This window comes from Oratosquilla oratoria, chromosome 1, assembly GCF_046742065.1.
Source record: "Oratosquilla oratoria isolate Oo_2021 chromosome 1, ASM4674206v1, whole genome shotgun sequence".
Taxonomy (NCBI): domain Eukaryota; kingdom Metazoa; phylum Arthropoda; class Malacostraca; order Stomatopoda; family Squillidae; genus Oratosquilla; species Oratosquilla oratoria.
In genome coordinates this window covers 72455179-72479142 of record NC_134777.1, presented here as the reverse complement: position 1 = coordinate 72479142, position 23964 = coordinate 72455179, and the positions used below count along the sequence as shown (strand labels likewise).

The window sequence follows — 23964 nt, the reverse complement described above, 5'->3', positions numbered from 1 at the left end:
TATTAGGCGTTCAATGACTTTAGAGGGGGTGCAGAGAAGTGTGATTGGGCGGTGCGATGTTGGGATTGTTGGGTCTTTGTTCGGTTTTGGAATGGTGATTATTTTACCATGCTTCCAGATGTCGGGTATAGTGTTGTACGAATTGCTGTAGTTTACAATGTTTGTGAGTGCATGTATACCTTGTGGTCCAATGTGTTTTAGGTGGATGTTACCTATGTTATCAGGGCCACAGGCAGATGAGTGCTTGAGATTATGTATTATGTGTTTTGTCTGACTGTCTATGAAGGGTGTATAGTCTGAGTCTGTGGGAAAGTCTTTCTTACGTTAAATAGTGCGTCGGTCGTCAGGGTGAGAAGTGAGATGGCTTGTCTGTGCAAAATGATTTATGAGTGTGTTTGCTTGTTGTCTGTTTGAGGGTAGATTGTCTGTTGTTGTGATTATTGCTGCGTGAGAGCGTGTTGTGTTACTATTGGATAGTGTAATGCTGTTGAGTGTTTTGTACAATTTGCTGGTGTTTGTTTTGTGATCAAGTGTATTGATAAAGTTTTGCCAATTTTGTGTTTTTTGTTTGTGTATTTTATTGGCAATCACAGTGTTTAGTGTTTGTATTTGGTCTGCTATGTTTTGAGGGATAGGTGTGGGGGTATTGTGTTTAAGTGTGTCTCGTTGTCTGATGAGGCCTTGGACTTCTGGTGTGATGTTGGGGATGTGTGATTTTCTGTTGCTTCTAGGGATGTATCTCTTGTCTGCATTTTGTATGATTGTATTAAAAGTGTGCACAGCATTGTTTATGTTTGTGATTGGTGTACTGTTAAGTGTTTCAAAATGTTGTTCTGTCTCTTCAGTAAAAGCTTCCCAGTTAGCTCTCTTGTAATTGGTGTATGTGTGTCTGTGGCCAACTGGGGTGCATCTTGTTTTGGTGGTAATGATGATTGGAAGGTGGTCAGAACCAAGGGTTTCGACCACTCTCCATGATGCAGGGGGAGCAGAAGGTGATATCAGGAGAGGAGGGAGTGTAGAGGGCTTGGTGTGGGATATGTGTATGATTATGTGTGTTGTTCATGATAGTCAATGAGTCAAACTGAGTCTGTATATCAAGCCCTCTGTCTGTGTCAGGGTTGTCGAGATACCAGGCAGAAGACTTGGCATTGAAGTCACCACCCATGATCAGGTTGGGGATTGAGGCTAGTTGGCTAAATTGAGGTCTGAAGGTGTTTGGAACTGTGGGGGATGATTGGGGGGGAATGTACATGTTAATTTAGTAGGTTGTATGTTTCACCTACTATTTTGTTTATATGTCTGTCTGGTGTCATGTCATTGCTGATTATCACTCCAAGGTCTCTTTCCAAGTGCACTTTTTTTTTATTTCATTTTCACCAATTTTGTAATTTTTTGAAATTCTGTTTTTGCTTTTACCAAACTCCATTATGCTACACTTCTTGATATTAAAGTTCACCTCCCACTTTTGAGTCCATTTCCAGATTGTGTCCAGGTCTGATTGTAACGAGTCACAGTCCTCATTTGTTGATACTTTCTTTAATATTTTTGCATGTATGTATATGTACGTATGTATCTAAATTCATCAAAGTGGAATCTTTTTTTTCTTTTTGATTGTGCCAGATTATTTCATTTAACTACAGAAAAGACCAAAGAATAAATGTGTTAATGGGGAAATGAACATGCTTCTCAATCCTTACAGAAAAAAAGTTTTCATCTAGTATTACAGTAAATTAAGATTATTTTGTTTACAATATGAAAACAATTACAATAATCAATTACAACAGGTCTTGGTTCCATGTGATGAAGTAAAAGGGTATACTCTTGACTGAGTGACAGGTACGCATTCCTCAATTTGTGCAACACTTCAATGTGTGCATTATTTCACAGAAAAATATGTGAATAGCATCCAACTGGAGATTATGAAGGAACTTCAAGGCATTATGCCAATAGATCTCATGGTCCTTACACTGCTGTTTATTTCCTATGTAAGACTTACCTCCTGGATGGAACTCGCAGATTGCAGGCAGGAGGGCCTTGCATTCTTCTCCACGCCATACATAGTCATTCTCTCCTGTTGATACATACACAGCTTTGACACAGCAACGGGAGCCCTCCAGACCTGCATCCACCTTTGGTAGGAGGCTGTGTCGCCATTCTGAACCATCACTCCAATTGCTCTCCCCTGCAACATCAGCATTCAGATGAAAAGTTCACAGCTTCATTTGTTTTGTTACATCATACACAGTCCAAACTAACTCATGGATTTCAATTATCTCTATATGCTTTTTCTAGCTTTTTACCAAGTATTCATGCATATTACTTTGACACTCCTGATCTGATTTTATATTCAAACCACTCCAATATCTGACATCCATTTTACCATTGTTCCTGTCATGGCACATGCTGAGGCCATGCCAGTATGAGCTAAAGGTGTTCTTCACAACACCATCTTCAGAGAATAGGGCCGGTCTGAGGAGATTGTCTTCCTCAAATGTGCCATAGGAGACCAGGGCACCCTCTCTCTTCCGGCACTGCTCCTCCTGTTCGTCCCAACTAGCCTCACGTGCACGCTTGCTATAAACAACCACTTCACCTTCAAGACGTGACCAGTGAAGCGGAGGAGCTGAGGACAAGAGGGAGAGAGGTTACTAAGGAATCAAGGTGGTGAAGGTGGGAGGAAGAAAGATATTAATCAGACTATAGGTTAGTGGAAAATTATATAGCACGACCCTGTTATCTACTTTGGATGTAATGGGGTGGAAACTTATCAAATTAATGTTTACAGAACAAGGCTCATAATTTATTTAGTAACCATAACCAGTAATATTATGCATTACAAGAGCATTACATAAAGTTGAAGGTATATATTTGTAAAAGTAAGGTGATGAGATGTACAAGGGAAGAGGATGGCAGCAAGTTGGATGGTAGTCTTAAAGGAGAGAGCCTGGAGGAAGTGGATATGTTTAGGTATTTGAGATTGTATGTGGTAGGAAAGGGAGGAATGGAGGTGGAGGTAAATTGTACATTGAGAGAAGTAAATGCCTTCAGGGATTAAAGTATCATGAGAAATAAGCATCTGGGATTGGATGCAAAGAGATTATATGAAGGGGTGATTGTGCTGACATCACTGTATGGGGCAAAGACTTGGAATTTGTGAAAGGCAGAAATGAGAAATTTAAATGTGTTTGGAATGAAATGTCTATGAAGTATGGTAGGAGTTACAAGGTTGGATAGAGTGAGAAATGAGGAGGTGAGGAGGAGGGCAGGGGTGGAAAAGATAGCAGATAGGGCTGATGAAGGAGTATGGGGATGGTTTGGACACATGGAAAGAATGAATGAAGAAAGATTAATAAATGAGGTGTGGGAGGAAGAGGTGGAGGGAATTTGAGGGGATGACCAAGGATGAGATGGATGGATGGGGTTAAAGGGGCTTTGAGCATGAGAGGAATGTCTGTTGAGCAAGGGAGAAGGCAGGAGATACGGGTGAGTGGAGAATGGCTGTGTATTGATGATACTTTGATGCAAGGAAAGGAGGGAGTGGGGGATGGGGGAGTAGGGAGTGATTGTGTGTAGATTATGTTTTGACACAGCCTGGAGGAATTTTTTCCTGTCTTCTCTATTTTCTGCATGAAGGGACAGAGGGGGGGTCACCAATTAAGTGAAGCAGCCTTGCTGAGGATGTACTGTGTCTTACTGCACTGCTTCTGACCCAGGGCAGTGGACAGGGATGACCCTTCATCCATGAGGAACTAAGATGAGAGGTAGACGAGATGGGTGGATGGGAGTGGAATGGGTGGGAGTGGGTGCATGCCTTTTGACTTGGCTGCCTTCCTTATAGGGGGGGGGGATGCCCTTGGTACACAGATAGATAGACAAGAGCTGTAGCATCAGAAACAGCATCAGTGGTACTAGTACTAGTAGTGATAAGGAAGTATATGGGGAACTAAAAATATGCAGGGGAAGAAGAGAAAGTATATGTGGAATATGACAAAGTACTATGAGGGATACAAGATGTATGGATGTGGGGATGGGTATGGAGAATGTGAAGCACTTGGAGAATACATGGATATGCATGGGGAATACAAGGTCATGTATGGTGAGTGAGAAAACATGTGAAGAATATGAGGAAGCAATCTGTAATATTCAATCCATTGTCCCTGGTCTCTCTTGCAGAAGACCCACACCTCCCGGGTAACTGGCAATATCCACTAGATTGGCCTGTAAGTCACTCAGAAAAGAGATACTGTGTTGTTGTCTGGATAAAACTGGAGTTGGGCAGTGTGGGATGTATGAGAAATATGAGGATTTTGAGGAAATATGTGGGGAATATGATTTAACCACTTCCATACGGTGATGCCTACGTAGGCGTCATGAGGAGCAAGTGGGTACGTGATGATGCTGACGTCGGCGTCTTGATTATATTTATTGCAGTCGTACCTATGTAACCTCCATTCCCTCTAAACTGGCTTCATCATATTTTCTATGGTTATCAAAATTCATGGGTGAAAGAGAACGAACGATTGAGCACTGACTTTATTTTTTCTAATGCGATTATTATGATGCAACATCGCACGTCGTGCAGCTAATGCTGCCAGACGTGCGATGTGCCCTGGAGTGAAGAGGTTAAGTGTATGACAAACATGAGGAAGCATAAGAATATGAGGATGTGTATGGTGAATATGAGAAAATATAGGGAATACAATGAAATGAATGGTAAATATGAGGTGTATGGAGAACATAGTAAATGGAGAATACAAGGTAGTAGACGGGAAATTCTATCTATGCACCAGGGGCCTCTTCCCCCTTAAAAGGAAGGTATCCAGATAAGGGGTATGTGTTCTAAAGAAACTACAAGGATGTACATGGGTTACAAGAAAGTATACAAGGAAGAGCAAGGAAACTATAGGTTGCAAGTGATCCATGCTACTTCATACCTCCTTCAGTAGTCAAGGTCTTCAGGGAGATGACTTTACCTGTAAAGACACTCATGGTGCCACATGAAACAGCTGCACCCCCAAAGTCACAGGTCAAGTGGACAGTATAGTGCTCATTAAGCCCCAGTCTTTCAAAGTCCCACACGAGGATAGAGTTGGAAATTGATGAGGATACATTTGCATAGTCTGGTAAAGCATCTGTAAATAAAGACCAAAAAGGGCATGAGTAAAATAAAGAGAAATGCATCTCGATCCTATACTGTTAACATAAATAAATAATTATGAAAACCCAAGAAACCAATCAATCAACCAATCCTTTGCTCCAGTGCTCTCTTGCAGGAGACTCACAGCCCTGAGCAGATCAGTCATTGTTACCAGCCCAAAGGTCACTCAGTGAAGAGATTTTGTGAAGGTGTCTGAAGTGCAGGGTAGTGTAATTTAACATGTTCTGTGTCTTCTGTTTGGTAATTGAATCTTGGGCACTTTATGTATGTTCCCAGGCCAATTCTCTGTTGATACTTGTTTGCTGTTGTTTTTTACATAGCACACCAAAATACCAAAGACAATAACATTCAATTTTAGGTACTCTTAACCTCTTCCATATGATGATACCAACGTAGGCATCATGAGGCATGAGTGAGTATATGGGGATGCCGGCGTTTGCGTCTTGATTATATTTATTTTGTAGTTGTAGCTGAAAGATGCCCATATTCTGTGAACTGGCTTGTGATCACATTTTCTGTAGTTATTAATATATTCAGAGTGAAGAGCACAAATAATAAAGCTCCGAGTTTATATTTTATAACATAAGTATTGTGATGCATCACTGAATATTTGTACATCAGACATCTGATGCTGCACATGGGAATTTGACTCATACTGAAGAGGTTAACTGGTCCCACAGTGAATTGGTGGTTCTGAAAGAAAGATCACAAAGAATCATCTCTTTGTTGTCCATCTTCAAAACCTGTCAACACCCTTACATCCATATGGAGGTGCATCCTGAAAGAGCTGACACCATGTCTCCAGACTGGGGCTAAGATTTATAAGTGTTGACTATATGTCCTCCACATTTTTCATACAAGCAAAACTGAGAACCTACGATTGCTCCCCTCTTCTTGCTACTATAAGTTAGTGACAAATAATCCTATTACAACACAGGGGATCAATGATAGCTACATGCAAGTTGTTGTCCTGCATGAATCATATCCTAATCTTCTGTTTTCAAAACCCATCAATATGCTCACCTCCACCTGGAGGTACAGTCCTGAGGGGCTTTTGGTCTCTGGACTAGACCTAAGATCTCTATCAACTTTGTATTTTTTCCACCTTTTCACCTAAGAGCTGACAACCAGTGACTGCTCTCCTACTACCAGCATCTGTTGATATAGAAACTGTCCCACAGTAACATAACATAGACTGAGCTTGGAAATTGGGTCAACATGTTGTGATGCATGAAAGGGAGTGGGTGGAGGATGGGGGGATGAGGGAGTATGTGTGAATGATATTTTGATGCAGCATGAAGGGATTTCTCCCCATCTCTTTTTTTGCATAAGGGGATGGAGAGGTGGGGTCACTGATTACATGAAGCAGCCTTACTGTGGATGTGCTGAGTCTTGCAACACTGCTTCTAACCCAGGGCAGTGGGCAAGATGCATGGATGACCCATCATCCAAGAGGAGTGTCACTGACTAGCATTTGTGTTTGAGTTGATGTATCAAACCTGGCCATGATTTGATTCAGTTTCAATCCAGTAGCTAGCATGTCTACTTGTCTTTTAAAGAATTTTCTGTCTTTACTAGGATAAAAGGAAAGGGTGAGGTCCAAAAACTATTTAATCCACATGATATGGTTTAACATCACAAACTCCCCCCTATCAGAAGGCTAGGACAGTGCCCCTCACAGAGGACTTTGTAGCGTGGAATTTAATGTACCATCCCCTTGACCTTCGCCATAAGTTACGATGCCCTAATTTACATAATATAAAAATATAAATTCTAAGTTACACTAGATTAGAGAGGTATGAACAGGGTATGAGTGTGGGAGTCAGAAAGATATCATGGGATGAGTCCCTTTCCTTTTACACAAGGCACACAAGTGCCAACAGCAAGTGCCAATTTGTTACATCTGTAAGCCAACTCTATTTCTATTTACCTGGCTTCACACAATCCATTCACTTTATTTTTGTGTGAAGAAGGATTACAAATGATCAATTTCTAGTTACCTAGATTAATAGAAGAACCTATCTATATATACGAGGACACTACTTTTTTGCGTCATCGTTGTTATGATGACCTCCCACCTAAGTCTTTAAGTGCCTGAGCTATGTACTCCTCTGCCACTGGTTTGTAAGTCTTCCTGCAACTGGAACACTTATATACAGGGTAGCCTAATCCCATTTCATATCTTATCATCTAACTTAAGATAACCTACCAGTTGGTTGGATTAAACATCAATATACATTTTCATTAAGGATGGTGAGCAAATATGGCCCTTGCTAGGATGTGGCTTCTGGCACCACACCCATGTCTCTGTGTTATTGTAACAAGTCATGATGCACCATGAAACTTGACACATGACACATCATGGAACATGACAAGGAGCCCTACAACTGGAACACTTATATACAGGGTAGCCTAATCCTATTTCATATCTTATCATCTAACTTAAAATAACCTACTAGTTGGTTGGGGGAAAAACCCCTGGTGTATATATATATATAAATATATATACATATGTGTGTGTGTGTGTGTATACTTACCATCATCCTGACAGGTCAATGTGACGTTGTAGAAGGAAGCCTGAACCTCCTCCAGAGTTTCACTCTCATTGGCACTGGTGGCTCTTAGCACTGCTGGTGCCCATGTGACCCGGAGGGTGCCTGTCCAGAGGATGTGTGTCACCAGTGACACATCTGTGACAAATGCACCAAAACCCTCCTCGTTTCCTGATCCTATTACCGATTCCCAATCAACTGTTGACAAAGATTTTCTTATATTATTCAGAATTGTCACAATTAACATAACTTACTGGAGTATGTACACTTAGGTACCATCCACTCTTTTTTTTTTTTTTCTAAATTTTCAGAAACATACAAATCAGACCCTTGGGGAGGGGTGGGGTGGAGTGTTGTGTACACTTTTGAAACATGACTAAAATAACAATGTAGTGCCTATACATGCTTCTATAAATACTGCTGAGGTCAGAAGCATTGATACAAGCATTGTGACATGGAACAGGGAGGAACTTCATCCACAAAAAGTCAAGATGGGAGGAACAATGAATGGGTTTTTGGTTGAATTGGAAAGAGTGTATGCTTTGACTCAGCCATCCCCTTATTACTGGATAAAAAAAATTGGAATATGTATGTATATATGCATGTATATAATAAAGTTGCTTCTGACCCAAGGCAGTGGGCAGGAGAGAGGGATGATCCTTCGTCCGCAAGGAGATAAAATGAGAGGGAAGAAAGGGTATTTGATAGGAATGGAATGGGTTGAAGTGGGTGCATGCCTTATGACTTAACTACTTCCTTTATAAAGGAAAAAAGTCCTTGGTATATAGATAGATAAGATCTTTAATAAACACTGACTTTGGAGTCAACGCCATTCCTAGCATGGGAAAACAGGATAAAACAGGACTATACATGATGTATCATGTCTTTTCATGTCAGTAGTAAACTGAATTCTAAACATTCCAGTTGACTTTTTCCAATGTTGTGGATTTTTTTTTTCTGTCACTGAACCAGCCTTGGTGTGGATGTACTGTCTTGCTGCATTGTTTCTGACCTAGAGCAGTGATCAGAATGCAGGGATGACCTGTCATCCATGTGGAGCTAAGATGAGAGGGGGAAAGGGAGATGGATGGGAAAGGAATGGATGGGAGTAGGTACATGCCTTTGCCTTGGCTATCTCCCTTATAAGGGGGAAAAAGCTCTTGATATATAAATAGACAGACTAATATCTAGTTGTGCATAAACAGTACGAAGCGCAACCATACATTTTGTGTTGACAAAGGATTTCTCTGACACCATATACAGAAATAACTTTTTTGATTACTCAGTTTGTACTCTTTCAGCAGAGGGATGTCTAAGAACATGTTTTGTATGGTCATGGAAAAAATTAACAGTCCCTTAAGGTGAAGCACCTAGGCATTTCTTTCTAGCATGCTATTTGGTTTAGCTACTTTAAGTAGAAATGGCTTCGGTAATAATCATTAGTTTTTTAAATTTCCAAATGTCAAATTATGCTTGCATCATATAGTGAGAAGTAGAATGACAAACTAAGAGAAATTAAATCTATACGAATGTTAGATACATTGCTGAAATGTTCTTACAGAAGTCTACAATATTGTAACCAAAGTTGTTTTTACTCAAAGTATCTAAAGCAAGCAGCATGATAGCCAGCTAGTGTGCCACCACTTTTATATTCTTATGAATAAAGCTCAAACATGTAAAAATTTACATACACACTCACACAGGTGAGGAGGTAGACACATATACATCTATTTGCATGATACGAGTCCTCACAAGCATATAGTTCTTTTCCTATACACTACTGCATGCCAGACCTCCTGACATCCATCTGAATTCACATTCCCTCAAGAGGACAGTCTACCAGGCCAGTCTGCAATACAGCCACCATCCAACCCTTTTAAATTACCAGAGAAGGATGGATGGATGTATCATGGACATCTGTTCAGGATTTGCCTAACAGTTCACCCCATACTATTCAACACATTATGGAAGACTGCATTGTACACAATTATGCATGCCAACAATGTAACACACATTCTATAAGTGATTTATGGGAAAACCCTGATTCAGCCATGGTATTCCTCAGGGAGATGGGACTGGTCAGCCAGACAGCCTTGGGAATGTCATCATCATCATCATCATCATCATCATCCAATACAGTATATCAAAATTAGATGATTTCATGAAGATTAAATTTAATGTTATGAACTCCTTTTCTCAGGGAGGGTTAGGATGGTGGCTAGTTATGGAGGATTATTTGAATGCAGAATTTAATGTTGTTAAGCCCTCACTACACATAAATACTTACTAAGATGAAGTGTGTAAAGAGCAGAGTCGACAATGCTTGAGTCCTCAGTCTTAGGGATGAACTGCAGTTGGTAGGTGCCTTCACTTAACCCCTCAACTGTTTCATTCCTGGCCTGCAAAAGCAATCACAAAATTAGAGGCTTCCAAGTACACTGTGGATTCTGTGCATGTATTTACCTAGTTGTATTTACCAAGTTGCATTATATGGGAAGGGAGCTATGCTCATGGTGACCTGTCTTTGTATCTCTCAGCCTCAAATTTTTTCTTAAAATCTTGAATAGTGTTTGCACACACTGTTTCTTTGTCTGATTTGTTCCAAGTATCTATCACTCTGTAAGGGAAGCTATTTTTTTTTTCAGATCTCTTCTGTAATTATTTTTTTTAGTTTCTTTTTATGTCCTCTTGTTTTCCATTGTCCCATTTCAATAAATCATTCTTATCTAAGATTTCCATTCCTTTCATAATTCTATAGTTAGTAGATCTCCTCTTTCCCTTCTTTGTTCCAGAGTTGGTAATTCTAATTTGAACAGTCTTTGTTCATATGTCATTGTGGAAAGAGTTGGTGCCAGTTTTGTTGTTGCTCTCTGTATTCCTTCTAATCATTTTATATTCTTTTTGGTACTGGGTGTCCATAGTGTTGTTGCACATTCGAGTTTTGGTCTTATTAGTGTAGTTCATTTTTTTTTATCATTTCCTTGTCCAAATAGACAAATGCCACTTTTATTGACCTCAATAAATTGTAGGTTTCTCTGACTATTTTACTAATATGCTTGTCCGGTGTCATGTCTTTACTGATCATCACTCCAAGGTCTTTTTCCGAGTTTACTCTTTTGATCTCTTCTTCACCAATTTCATAATCTTTCGATATTCTGTTTTTACTTTTTCCAAATTCCATTATACTACATTTCTTGATATTGAATTTCACTTCCCACTTTTGAGTCCATTTCCAGATCTTGTCCAAGTTTTGTTGTAATGAGTTGCAATCCTCCTCCATTCTTACTTTCTTTAGTATTTTTGCATCATCTGCAAAGAAATTCATATAACACTCTACTCCTTCATCCATGTCATTTATGTATATGGCAAACATGATTTGGGCCAGTACTGATCCCTGTGGGACACCACTTATTATTTCTTCCCATTTCAGAATTTGTCTCTAATTACTACTCTCATTTTCCTCCCAGTCAGGAGGTCTTTCATCCATTCCAATAATTTTCCTCTGATGCCACCTACTGACTCTATTTTCCTTATTAGTTTCTTGTGTGGTACCTTATCAAATGCCTTTTGTAGGTCCAGAAAGGCACAGTCTGCCCAACCATCTCTCTCTTGTATTATATCTATTAATCTCAAGAAGCAGATCAAGTTTGTTGTACATGATCTTCCTTGTGTGAATCCAAATTGATTTGGATTCAGTATAGTTTTTTCTTCCAAATGTTTAACCCATCTATTTTTGATGACCTTTTCGCAAATTTTTTGCTACTGTGCTTGTCAGGGAGACTGGTCTGTATCTTCCTTGTTTCCTCCCTTATAAATTGGTACAATATTTGCATTCTTCCAGTTCTGTGGCACTTTTCCTTCTTGAAGTGAGAATTTTATTATATTGTATATCTTATCTGTTAATTCCTCCATGCATTCTTTCAGTGTCCAAATTGCAATTCCATCTGGACCATGTGATTTTCTGATGTCAAGGGTTTTGATGTGGTCACTGATTTCCTTCTGTGTTACAATTATTTCTTTCATTGAGGGGGATATCTCTCTATTTCTTCACAGGTGAGTTTTCTATTGTGAATACTGATTTGAAGTGGTTGTTCATAATTTCAGCCATTTCCAGTTCTTCTGTATATTTGTATTTACCTTGGCACAGCTTTTCTATTTCTTGTTTATTCTTCAGTTTGCCATTTACATACCTGTAAAATAGTTTGGGTTCTTCCTTGCATTTTTCTATTATCATTATTACTATTTTTTTCTTTTTAGTTTTTCTTTTCATCTCTGTGTATTTTTACATAATCATTTCTTAGTTTTATGTACATTAGCCATTTTCTGGTTTTCTTGTATTTTTCTATTTCTTCCAAGCTTTATCTCTTTTACCCTTTGTCTCACTACATTTTTTGTTGTACCAGCTTTTTTATGTATGTTCTTTCCTTTTTTTGTTGTGGTATGTATCTATTCACTCCCTCATAAATTTCTTTTAGTATATTCCATTTCTCATCCATCCCTGTTTCTTCATTTAGGAATTTTTCCCAGTTCACATTGTGAAAGAATTTTTGGAGTTTCTCAAAAAAAAAAAAAATTTGTACATTAGTCTTCCTATTCTATGTTTATCATTTCTGCTTTGATACAATTGCTCTTATAACTCAAATTCTATTAGTGCATGGTCACTCTTTCCTATCGGAGTTTTGTAATCAATTTTGTTGACAATTTCAGGCTCTGTCGTAAGTATTAAATCCAGCCTTGATGGTTCTTCACTACCTCTGTATCTGGTATTTTCTCTTATCCACTGAATCATTGTGTATTCAATGGTCATGTCGAGCAGGACGTTGCCCCAGAGTTCTTCTCCACCCTTCACTGTTATTTCCTCCCAACATATTTCTTTTGAATTAAAGTCACCCATAATTACTATATTTCCTCTGTCCTTCAGTATATCAGTTAATTCATATTTTGTATCTTCTAATATTTTGGAATTATCACTTTTTGTCCAGGACTGTGTTTTGGGGGGCACATACACCACTACAAATTTTCTACTCTTCATATGTTTGCTTTCAACTTGTATCGTAATTGATTCTACATTATTTTTTCCTTCAGTTATTTTTGTTACATTTAAATCTTCTTTAGTCAAAATTAATACTCCGCCACCTTGTTTATCCTTTCTATTCTTTGTCCAACAATTGTATAAACCATGTCCCACAGTGTTGGGTGATAGAGTACACTTTGATTTAGTTTCCACTATTCCCATTATGTCTGGTTTTTCTAAGGCCAGATAATCATTTAATTCATTCATTCCTGAAGTTATTCCATCTATATTGGTATAAGCTATTTCTAATTTCCTTTCTCCTTGTCTTTTTCTGTCTGCTTTGTTTCCTTTTTTCTTATGGTATACTGTACCATCTTAGCCTCAGGTCCACCACTCTCCAAAAATAAATTGTTCTTTTCAGTTTCAGTTCTTTTTTTGTTCTTTTCATTCGCTTCATTTCTAAGTTCTTTTTCTTTTTCTTCTTCATTCATTTCTTTTTTTATCCATATATTTTTATATTGTTCACTATTTGCTAATTTCATTGTTCTGGATAGTACTTCCTCTGCAAATGTTTGAGATCTAAGCTTTACTTTCAGTGGCCTGCATTGTTTTTCTTTAGAGTATCTGCCCATTCTATGCGTCTCCTCGATTTCCCTATCCAAATGTTGTCCTTCCGCTTGTAATTCTTTCAAAATTTCCTTAGCGATCTCTTTCTCCTCCTTTTCCCTCTGATATCTAGGTACATCATGCTTCTCTTTAATGCCATAGATTACAATGCATCTTTTTTTTATCCACTGTGTCCCTAACTAAGTTGCCTTTCTCTTTAACTACTTGGATCACCATTTCCTTGGTATTCTCCTTGACCTGTTGCTCCATTATTTCTTAAAAGGATACTTTTTGACATTCCTGTTCAACTTTCCACTATTTCTTTATTTCCTGTAAGTCATTTTCTTTTCTTTTTCTTCCACCTTTTCGGTCACTTCTTGTATTTGATCTTTTATTTCCTTTTTTAATGTCTCATTCCTATTTATATCTTCACTTTTCAATCTTTCATTTTCTACCTTTAATTTATTCAATTCCTTTTTTAAGTCATCTATCTCCCTATTATTCTCCTCATGGGCTTTCCTTAGCATAGCTACTTCTTTGCACATTATTTCATACTCACTTTTGAGCTCTATTAATTCATCCAAAATGTCATTAATATCTCTATTTCTCATTATATTTCTATACCTGGGCTCTCTATTTATTTCTAACCCTCTATGCATAATATTTCCTTTCCCTTCAAACCCTGAAAAAAACCTCTTTCAAACCTTTGGTATTCCCTTGGTGTTTGAGAAAGACACATCTTCTTTCAAATGACACCAAATGGAGTCTCTATTTTGCTTTCTTCCAAGCATCTTTTTGCTGGTTCTTTGTCTTTCAGAGTTTCTTTGCTTCTTTCCATTTTTTATAAAAAAAAAAAGAACAAAGAAAAATAAAAAATAAAAAATAAAAAAAATAAATAAAATGGAGATACAAAGACATTTACATTTTGGTCACAGCGAATTATTTTCCCTTCACCATATCTTTGTAAACAACTAGACCTGTTTTTAAATTCGTTTGTTCGTGAATCGCTAAATAGCGGGTTCAGTGTTCGTTCCGGCACTTCTTGCTTTGACTGTGTATTTACCTAGTTGTATTATACAGGAAGAGAGCTATGCATGTAGTGACCCATCTTTGTATTTTTCAGTATCTAGTTTGTTCTTCAATTCTTGCATAGTTTTTGCACACGCTGTTGCCACATCCAATTTGTTCCAGACATCTACCACTCTGTGCGGAAAACTATTATTTCTCAAATCTCTTCTGTAACTATCTTTTTTGAGTTTCTTTTCATATCCTCTTGTTTTTCTCTTATCCCACTTTAATAAATCATCTCTGTCGAGGACTTCCATCTCTTTCATAATTCTGTAAATGGTCAGTTGATCTCCTCTTTCTCTTCTTTGTTTCAGGGTTGGTAGTTCCAGTTTGGACAATCTTTGTTCATATGTCAATTTAGAGTGTGTTGGTGCCATCTTTGTCATTGCTCTTTGAATTCTTTCTAATTTCTTTATATTCTTTTTAGTACTGGGTGTCCATAGTGTTACAGCATACTCCAATTTTGGTCTTATCAGTGTGACTAATATTTTCTTTACCATTTCCTCATCCAAGTAGTCAAAGGCCACTTTCATTTATCTTAGTAAATTGAAGGTTTCTCTAACATTTCTGTTGATATGCTTGTCTGGTGACATGTCTTTGCTAATAATTACTCCTAGGTCCCTTTCTGAGCTAAATTTTTTACTTCCTTTGTACCTATTTTATATTGCCCTGATATCCTATTTTTACTTTTTCCAAATTCCATTATACTACATTTCTTAATGTTGAAGTTCACTTACCACTTTTGACTCTATTCCCAGGCTTTATCCAGGTCTTTCTGTAATTATTCAGTCTTTCTCTACTTATTTTCTTTAGTAGTTTTACATCATCTGCAAAGAAGTTCATATAGCATTCCACACCTTCATCCATATCATTTATATATATGGCAAACATTATCAGAGCCAATATAGAGCCTTGTGGGACTCCACTCATCATTTCTTCCCAGGTCAAGTTCTTGTCTCCAAGTACCACCCTCATTTTTCTCCTGTTCAAGAAATCTTCCATCCATTCCAGTAACTTTCTTTGTACACCACTTATTGTTTCAGTTTTTCTTAGTATAGTAGTGTGGTACTTTATCAAATGCTTTTTGTAGATCTAGGAAAGCACAATCTGCCCATCCATTCCTTTCTTGCATTATTTCTATTAGCCTCAAGTAAAAGCAAATCAAGTTAGTGGCACATGATCTTCCATGTCTAAATCCATATTGTTTTGGATTAAGTATATTATTTTCTTCCAGATGTTTAAACCATCTACTTTTGATAACTTCCTCACATATTTTTTGCTATTGTGCTTGTAATGGAGACCAGTCTATAGTTAGTTGGATTTTCCCTGTCCCCTCCTTTGTACATTGGTACAATATTTGCATTTTTCCAATCTTGTGATACCTTTCCTTGTTTGAATGAGTAATCAATTATTTTATATATTTTGTCCATTAGGTCATCTATATATTCTTTTAATACCCAATTTGTAATTCTGTATGTCTATGTGTGTATTTAAATAATAAATGCAATGTGCAGAATAAGAGCTACATTCACAGGGTCCCATTTTTACATCTCAGTTAGTCAAAATTGTCTTGGCATTATTCATTTATTGGACTAGTTCCACATCTACACTATTCAATAAATAGTAACTGTGCAAGACTCACTGACCCCTTTGTTGTGACAATGTCCTTTACAGATTTTATTCAGATTGTATTTACCTAGTTGTATTTTGCAGGAAAAGAGTGTTCATAGAGACCCACTATTGTATCTTTCCATATCCAGTTTTTTCTTAAAATCTTGTATAGTTTTAGCACTTACTGTTTCCTCATTCAGTTTGTTCCAGATATTTATCACTCTGTATGGGAAGCTATTCTTATTCAGATCTCTTCTGTAACTGTACTTCTTAAGTTTCTTCTCGTGTCCTCTTGTTTTTCTTCTGTCCCACTTTAGTAAGTCATCTCTATCAAGAATTTCCATCCGTATCATAATTCTGTAGATGGTTAGCAAATCACCTCTTCCTCTTCTTTGTTCCAAGGGTTGGTAGATTTAGTTTATCCAATCTTTGTTCGTATGTCAAATTCGATAGTGTTGGTGCCATCTTTTGTCGTTGCTCTTTGAAGTCTTTCTAGTTTCTTTACATTCATTTTAGAACTAGGTGTCCATAGTGTCGCAGGGTAATCCACTTTTGGTCTTATCAGTGTAACTAGTATTTTCTTTACCATTTCTTCATCCATGTAGTCAAAGGCTACTTTCATACATCTTAATAAGTTAAAGGTTTCTCTGACTAATTTGTTGATAGGTTTGTCTGGCGTCATATCATTTGAGATAGTTACTCCTAGGTCTCTTTCCGAGTTTACTTTTTTACTTCCTTTGTACCAATTTTATATTGTATTTACCTAGTTTTACCTAGTTGTATTTTACAGGATAGGGAGCTATGCTCGTGGTGTCCCGCCTCCATATCTCGTTTTATCTAGACTGTTTTTAAATTCGTGTATTGTTTTTGCACACACCACATTCTCACCTATCCTGTTCCAAAAGTCTATTATCCTGTGGGGAAAGCTGTTCTTTTTCAGGTCTCTTCTATAATTGTCTTTCTTGATTTTCATTTCATGTCCTCTTGTATCTCTACTATCCCATTTTATTAGATCCTCTCCATCAATAATTTCCATGCCTTTCATGATTCTATAAATAGTTATCAAGTCTTCTCTCTCTCTTCTTTGCTCCAGTGTCTGTAGCTCAAGTTTTGCCAGCTCTGTGTGTGTGTGTGTGTATTTACCTAGTTGTATTTCATATCAAGTAGTACATTTCCCCATAGGTCGTCTCCACCCTTCACTGTCATCTCTTATCAGCAGATTTCTTTACAATTAAAGTCACCCATTATAACTATTCTTCCTCCATCTTTGAGTAATTAACTTTATTTGTTTAAACTTAGCTTCCCAATTTTCATTCATTTCTTTTAGTTTCTCCTCTAGATTTACTAGTTGGGGCAGGTTGTCATGTCCTCCCTCATTAAATCCATGGAAATAGTTATCTTCACCTCCCATTGCGCTGCTCTTATCTATTTTTCTAATTTTCACATTTCTACTAATCACATCTACTTCACTATTTTCAGGCGGTCTCTTGTTTATATACCATCTGAATTCCTGGGCCCTATCTTCCCCTTCCTCATTTCCTTCCATTTTCCTCAGTAATCCCTCCCCTTCTCCTTTTTCTTCACCTCACTGCTTTCCCCTTCCCTATTAATACAACACAGGTACTTCTTTGTTGTGATCATCAAAATTTGGAGTTATCACCGGAGTCCAGACTTCCCTGCCACTCCGACCAACGTGTATCTACCTAGTTGTATTTTACGGGAAGGGGAGCTATGCTCGTGGTGTCCCATCTTTGTATCTCATTCTATCTAAACTATTTTTGAATTTATGTATTGTTTTTGCACACACTACTTTCTCATCTAACTTGTTCCAACTGTCTATTACTCTGTGAGGAAAGCTGTTCTTTTTCAGATCTCTTCTATAGCTGTCTTTCTTGATTTTCTTTCCGTGTCCTCTTGTATTTCTATCATCCCATTTTATTAGATCCTCTCTATCAATAATTTCTATGCCTTTTATGATTCTGTAAATAGCTATCAAATCTCCTCTCTCTCTTCTTTGCTCTAGTGTCTGTAGCTCAAGTTTTGCTAGTCTCTCTTCATATGATGGTTTTGAGAATGTTGGTGCTAATTTTGTAATTGCTCTTTGTATTCTTTCAAGTTTTTTTATACATTTTTTTGTACTTGGTGACCACATCGTTGCTGCATATTCCAATCTTGGTCTTATAAGAGTGATTAGTATTTTCTTCACCATTTCTTCATCCAGGTATGTAAATGCCACTTTGATTGTTCTTATCAAATTATAAGTTTCACCAAAAATCTAACTTATTTGTATCTCAGGTGACATATTATTCATAACAATGACTCCCAGGTCCTTCTCATTTTCTACTTTTTTTATACTTTCTTCTCCCAATTTATATGATCCTGTTAATCTGTTTTTGCTTTTTCCAAATTCCATTATACTACACTTTTTAGTATTGAACTCCATCTCCCACTTCCTACTCCATTCCCAGACTTTATTTAGATCACTCTGTAGTGATTCACAATCTTCTTCCCTGTTCACTTTTTTTAATAGTTTTGCATCATCTGCAAAGAAGCTCATATAACTTTCAATTTCTTCATCCATATCATTAATATATATAGCAAACATTATTGGGTCCAAAACTGTTCCTTGTGGAACACCACTTATTACTTCATCCCAGTTAGAGTGTTTGTCTCTTATCACTACTCTCATTTTTCTTTCTTGCAAAAAGTCTTCCATCCATTTAAGCAGTTTGCCCTGTATTCCTCCTTCAGTTTCTAATTTCTTAAGCAACTTCTTATGTGGTACTTTGTCAAAAGCTTTTTTTAGGTCTAGATATGCACAATCAGCCCATCCATCTCTTTCTTGTATTATATCTATTAGTCTTGAATAGAAACATATTAAATTGGTGATGCATGATCGTCCTTGTCTGAATCCAAATTGCCTTGGATTTAGCACATTGTTTTTTTCTAAATATTTTACCCATCTACTTTGGACAATTCTTTCACAAATTTTTGCTATTGTACTTGTTAGAGAGACTGGTCTATAGTTGGTAGGGTCTTCTTTATTTCCTCCTTTATATATAGGTACTATATTTGCTTTTTTCCAATCTTCTGGAACTTTTCCTTCTTTCAAGGAACTATTTAGTATGCTATGTATTTTGTCTGCCAGTTCATTCCTGCATTCTTTCAGTATCCAGTTTGCTATTTCATCTGGTCCATGCGATTTTCTGACATCAAGATTACTCAGGTGTGTTAATATTTCATTCTTTGTTACTTCTATTTCTTCCATAGGGGGGACTTTCTCTTTCCATTCGTTCTCTTCAGGTTGTATGTTCTCCCTTGTAAACACTGATTTAAAATGTTTGTTCATAATTTCCGCCATTTCCATTTCCTCAGTGTATTCAACTCCCTCTTGTCTTAATTTCTCCAAGTCTTGTTTGTTTTTCAGTTTATTGTTTACAAATCTGTAGAATAGTTTTGGTTGATCTTTACACTTTTCTATGATATCTTTTTCATATTTTCTCTTTTCCTCTCTGCACGTTTGTACATATTCATTTCTATAAAAGGTATATATTTTCCATTTTTCAGGTCTTCTGTCTTTTTTCCATCTGGTCCAGGCTTTGTCTCTTTTGTCTTTTAACTCCCTACAACTTTTGTTGTACCAGCATTTTACATATTCTTTTTCTTGTACTTTTCCACTCCTTTTTTGTAAATTTTTGTCAAAATATTCCATTTCTCTTCTACTGTTGTTTCTTCTTTGTATATTTCTTCCCAGTTTTCCTTTTGAAAGAATTCTCTTATTTTATCAAAGTTTGTTTTTTCATACATCATTCTTCCTTTTCTATATTGTTCATTTCTTTTCATATATTTTTCTTCATTAAGTTCCAGTTCAATCAATATGTGGTCACTTTTACTTATTGGTGTTTTATATTCAATTTTGTCCACTATTCTAGGTTCGGATGTAATTATTAGGACTAGTCTCGATGGCTCTTCTTCATTTCTATACCTAGTGTTCTCCTGTATCCATTGTGTCATTGTATGGTCAGTAACCATCTCAAGTAGAGCGTTTCCCCATGAGCCGTCTCCACCCTTTACTGTCATTTCTTCCCAGCAGATTTCTTTGCAATTAAAGTCGCCCATCATAACTATTTTTCCTCCCTCTTCCATTATCTTGTTTAATGTTATCTTTGTGTCCTCTAACATACTTTTATGTTCACTCTCTTCCCATGAGGCTGTTTTCAGGGGCACATAATTTATCACAAACTTTCTGCTCTTCTTATCTCTGTCTTCTACTTCCATCATTATCATCTCTACTGTATTCTTTCCATATGTGACACACTTCACATTTATATCCTTCTTAGTCAGGAACATAACTCCACCCTCTTCCTTTTTCACTCTGTTTCTAATCCAATAATTATATGCATCATGTCCTACACTGTTGGGTGGTAGTGGACCTTTTAATTTTGTTTCTACAATTCCCATTATGTCTGGTTCTTTTTCTTTCAAATAATCATTCAGCTCATTCAATCCTGTTATTAATCCATCTATATTTGTGTAAGACACTCTTAGTTTTCTGCCACTTCCATTGTGTTCTCTGTTTCCCTTTTGTTTTTCTCTTGTATGTCGACTTTCTTTAGTTTCATATTCACTACTCTCCAATAGAATCTCTCTTTTTCTGACTCCGTTCTTATCTCGTTTTTTTCCTTAGCTTCAAGTCTTTTCTGTTTTTCTTCCTCTCTTTCCTCTTTATTCATTTCCCTTTTTATCCATACCTTTTTATCTTGTTCACTTGTTGCTAGTTTCCCTGTTTTGGATAAGATATTCTCAGCCGTAGTTTGTGACCTGAATTTAATCTTAATTGGTCTGGTCTTGTCTGTACTATATTTCCCGAGCCTGAATTTCTCTTCGATTTGTTTCATTATTTCTGGTCCATCTTCCTGAACTAATTCTAACAAATTTCTTACTTTTTCATTTTCCTCTTTGATTCTTGTGGTTCTATCTGGGTTATGTTTCTCTTCCATTCCTAATATAATTATACATTTCTTTCTGTCTGCTAAGTCTCTTACTATATTCTCCTTCTGTCTCATCACTTTAATAACTGAGTTTTCAGTTTGTTCATTCATTTGCTGTCTGATTATGTCAGTGAATGCAACTTTGCTATTTTCTTGGATTTTTTCCAACCCTCCTTGTTCTCCTTATTATTCTCCTTTAAGACTTTATTCTCTTCTTTTACTTCTTTTAACTGTTTTTTTAATTCTTCAATTTCCATAGTTAAGTTTTTGTTCGCCTTCTCTAGTTCTTCCAATTTTTCAACCCTCCGTATAATGTTGTTAACATGACCGAACCTACGCTCCAAGTCCTCGATCATCTTATCGACCTTCTCTTCTAGTCTTGTCAGTCGGGGGGGGTTTGTGTCCCCCCCACCCTCTTTAAATCCCTGGAAAATATTCTCATCACTTTCTACTGTATTGCTCTTATCTATACCTCTAATCTTTACATTTTTATTCGACATTTCATCATCACTCAGCTGGTCGGGGGGCCGTTTGTTTACCTTTCGCCTGTCTGCCTGGGCCAAGTCCTCTCCTTCCTCATTTCCTTCCATTTCCCTCAGCAATCCCTCCCCTTCTCCTCTTTCCCTACTTTCCCACTACCCCATGAGCAATTTCCCCCCCACCCTGTAAAAACAATAGGCACTTCTCTTTGCGTTGGGATCCACAAACTTCAATTTTCTTCAGAACGTCTTCTAAGCCGTCCATTCGTTGAAGTGTGCGTGTGTATTTACCTAGTTGTATTTACCTAGTTGTATTTTACGGGAAGGGGAGCTATGCTCGTGGGGTCCCGTCTTCATATCTCATTTTATCTAAACTATTTTTAAATTCATGTATTGTTTTTGCACACACCACTTTCTCATCTAACTTGTTCCAACTGTCTATTACTCTGTGAGGAAAGCTGTTCTTTTTCAAATCTCTTCTATAGCTGTCTTTTTTTATTTTCTTTCTGTGTCCTCTTGTATTTCTGTCATCCCATTTTATCAGATTCTCTCTATCAGTAATTTCTATGCCTTTCATGATTCTGTAAATAGCTATCAAATCTCCTCTCTCTCTTCTTTGCTCTAGTGTCTGTAGTTCAAGTTTTTGTAGTCTCTCTTCATATGATAGTTTTGAGAGTGTTGGTGCCAGTTTTGTAATTGCTCTTTGTATTCTTTCAAGTTTTTTTATACATTTTTTTGTACTTGGTGACCATATCGTTGCTGCATATTCCAATCTTGGTCTTATCAGGGTGATTAGGATTTTCTTCACCATTTCTTCATCCAGGTATGTAAATGCAACTTTGATCGTTCTTATTAGATTATAAGTCTCTCCGAAAATCTTATTTATATGTTTCTCAGGTGACATATTATTCATAACAATGACTCCCAGGTCCTTCTCATTTTCTACTTTTTTTATTCCTTCTTCTCCCAATTTATATGCTCCTGTTATTCTGTTTTTGCTTTTTCCAAATTCCATTATACTACACTTTTTTGTATTGAACTCCATCTCCCATTTCCTACTCCATTCTTGTACTTTATTTAGATCTCTCTGTAGTGATTCACAATCCTCTTCAGTTTTCACTCTTTTCAGTAGTTTTGCATCATCTGCAAAGAAGCTCATATAGCTTTCTATTCCTTCATCCATATCATTAATATATATAGCAAACATTATTGGGGGCCAGAACTGTTCCCTGCGGAACACCGCTTATTACTTTATCCCATTTTGAGTGCTGGTTTCTTATCACTACTCTCATTTTTCTTTCTTGCAAAAAGTCCTCCATCCAATTTAGTAGTTTTCCCTGTATTCCTCCTTCAGTTTCTAATTTCTTAAGCAACTTCTTATGTGGTACTTTGCCGAAAGCTTTCTTTAGGTCTAGAAATGCACAATCAGCCCATCCATCTCTTTTTTGTATTATATCTATTAGTCTTGAATAGAAACATATTAAATTGGTGACACATGATTGTCCTTGTCTGAATCCAAATTGCCTTGGATTTAGCACATTTTTTTCTAAATATTTTACCCATCTACTTTTGATAATTCTTTCACAAAGTTTTGCTATTGTACTTGTTAGAGAGACTGGTCTATAGTTGGTAGGTTCTTCTTTATTTCCTCCTTTGTATATAGGTACTATGTTTGCTTTTTTCCAATCTTCTGGAACTTTTCCTTCTTTCAAGGAACTATTTAGTATGCTATGTATTTTGTCTGCCAGTTCATTCCTGCATTCTTTTAGTATCCAGTTTGCTATTTCATCTGGTCCATGCGATTTTCTGACATCAAGATTACTCAAGTGTGTTAATATTTCATTCTTTGTTACTTTTATTTCTTCCATAGGGGGGACTTTCTCTTTCCATTTGTTCTCTTCAGGTTGTATGTTCTCCCTTGTAAACACTGATTTAAAATGTTTGTTCATAATTTCCGCCATTTCCATTTCCTCAGTGTATTCAACTCCCTCCTGTCTTAATTTCTACAAGTCTTGTTTGTTTTTCAGTTTATTGTTTACAAATCTGTAGAATAGTTTCGGTTGATCTTTACACTTTTCTATGATATCTTTTTCATATTTTCTCTTTTCTTCTCTGCACATTTGTACATATTCATTTCTATAGCAGGTATATATTTTCCATTTTTCAGGTCTTCTGTCTTTTTTCCATCTGGTCCAGGCTTTGTCTCTATTGTCTTTTAACTCCCTACAGCTTTTGTTGTACCAGCATTTTACATATTCTTTTTCTTGTTTTTGTCTTGGGACATACTTTTCCACTCCTTTTTTGTAAATTTTTGTCAAAATATTCCATTTCTCTTCTACTGTTGTTTCTTCTTTGTATATTTCTTTCCAGTTTTCCTTTTGAAAGAATTCTCTTATTTTATCAAAGTTTGTTTTTTCATACATCATTCTTCCTTTTCTGTATTGTTCATTTCTTTTCATATATTTTTCTTCATTAAGTTCCAGTT

At 36.8% G+C, this 23964-nt stretch overlaps 1 protein-coding gene across 2 annotated transcripts in view; it reads right to left on the bottom strand.

Annotated features, from left to right (window-relative positions):
- Positions 1–23964, bottom strand: part of LOC143039806 (uncharacterized) — a 232064-nt gene that overhangs the window by 96003 nt on the left and 112097 nt on the right. For both annotated transcript variants that reach the window (XM_076210167.1, XM_076210083.1), the window contains exons 10-14: positions 9998–10109; positions 7696–7908; positions 4974–5132; positions 2381–2623; positions 1997–2182 (exon numbers count right to left, since the gene is read on the bottom strand). In XM_076210167.1, the coding sequence (XP_076066282.1) occupies positions 1997–2182; positions 2381–2623; positions 4974–5132; positions 7696–7908; positions 9998–10109 (913 nt within the window). The remainder of the gene's footprint in view (positions 1–1996; positions 2183–2380; positions 2624–4973; positions 5133–7695; positions 7909–9997; positions 10110–23964) is intronic.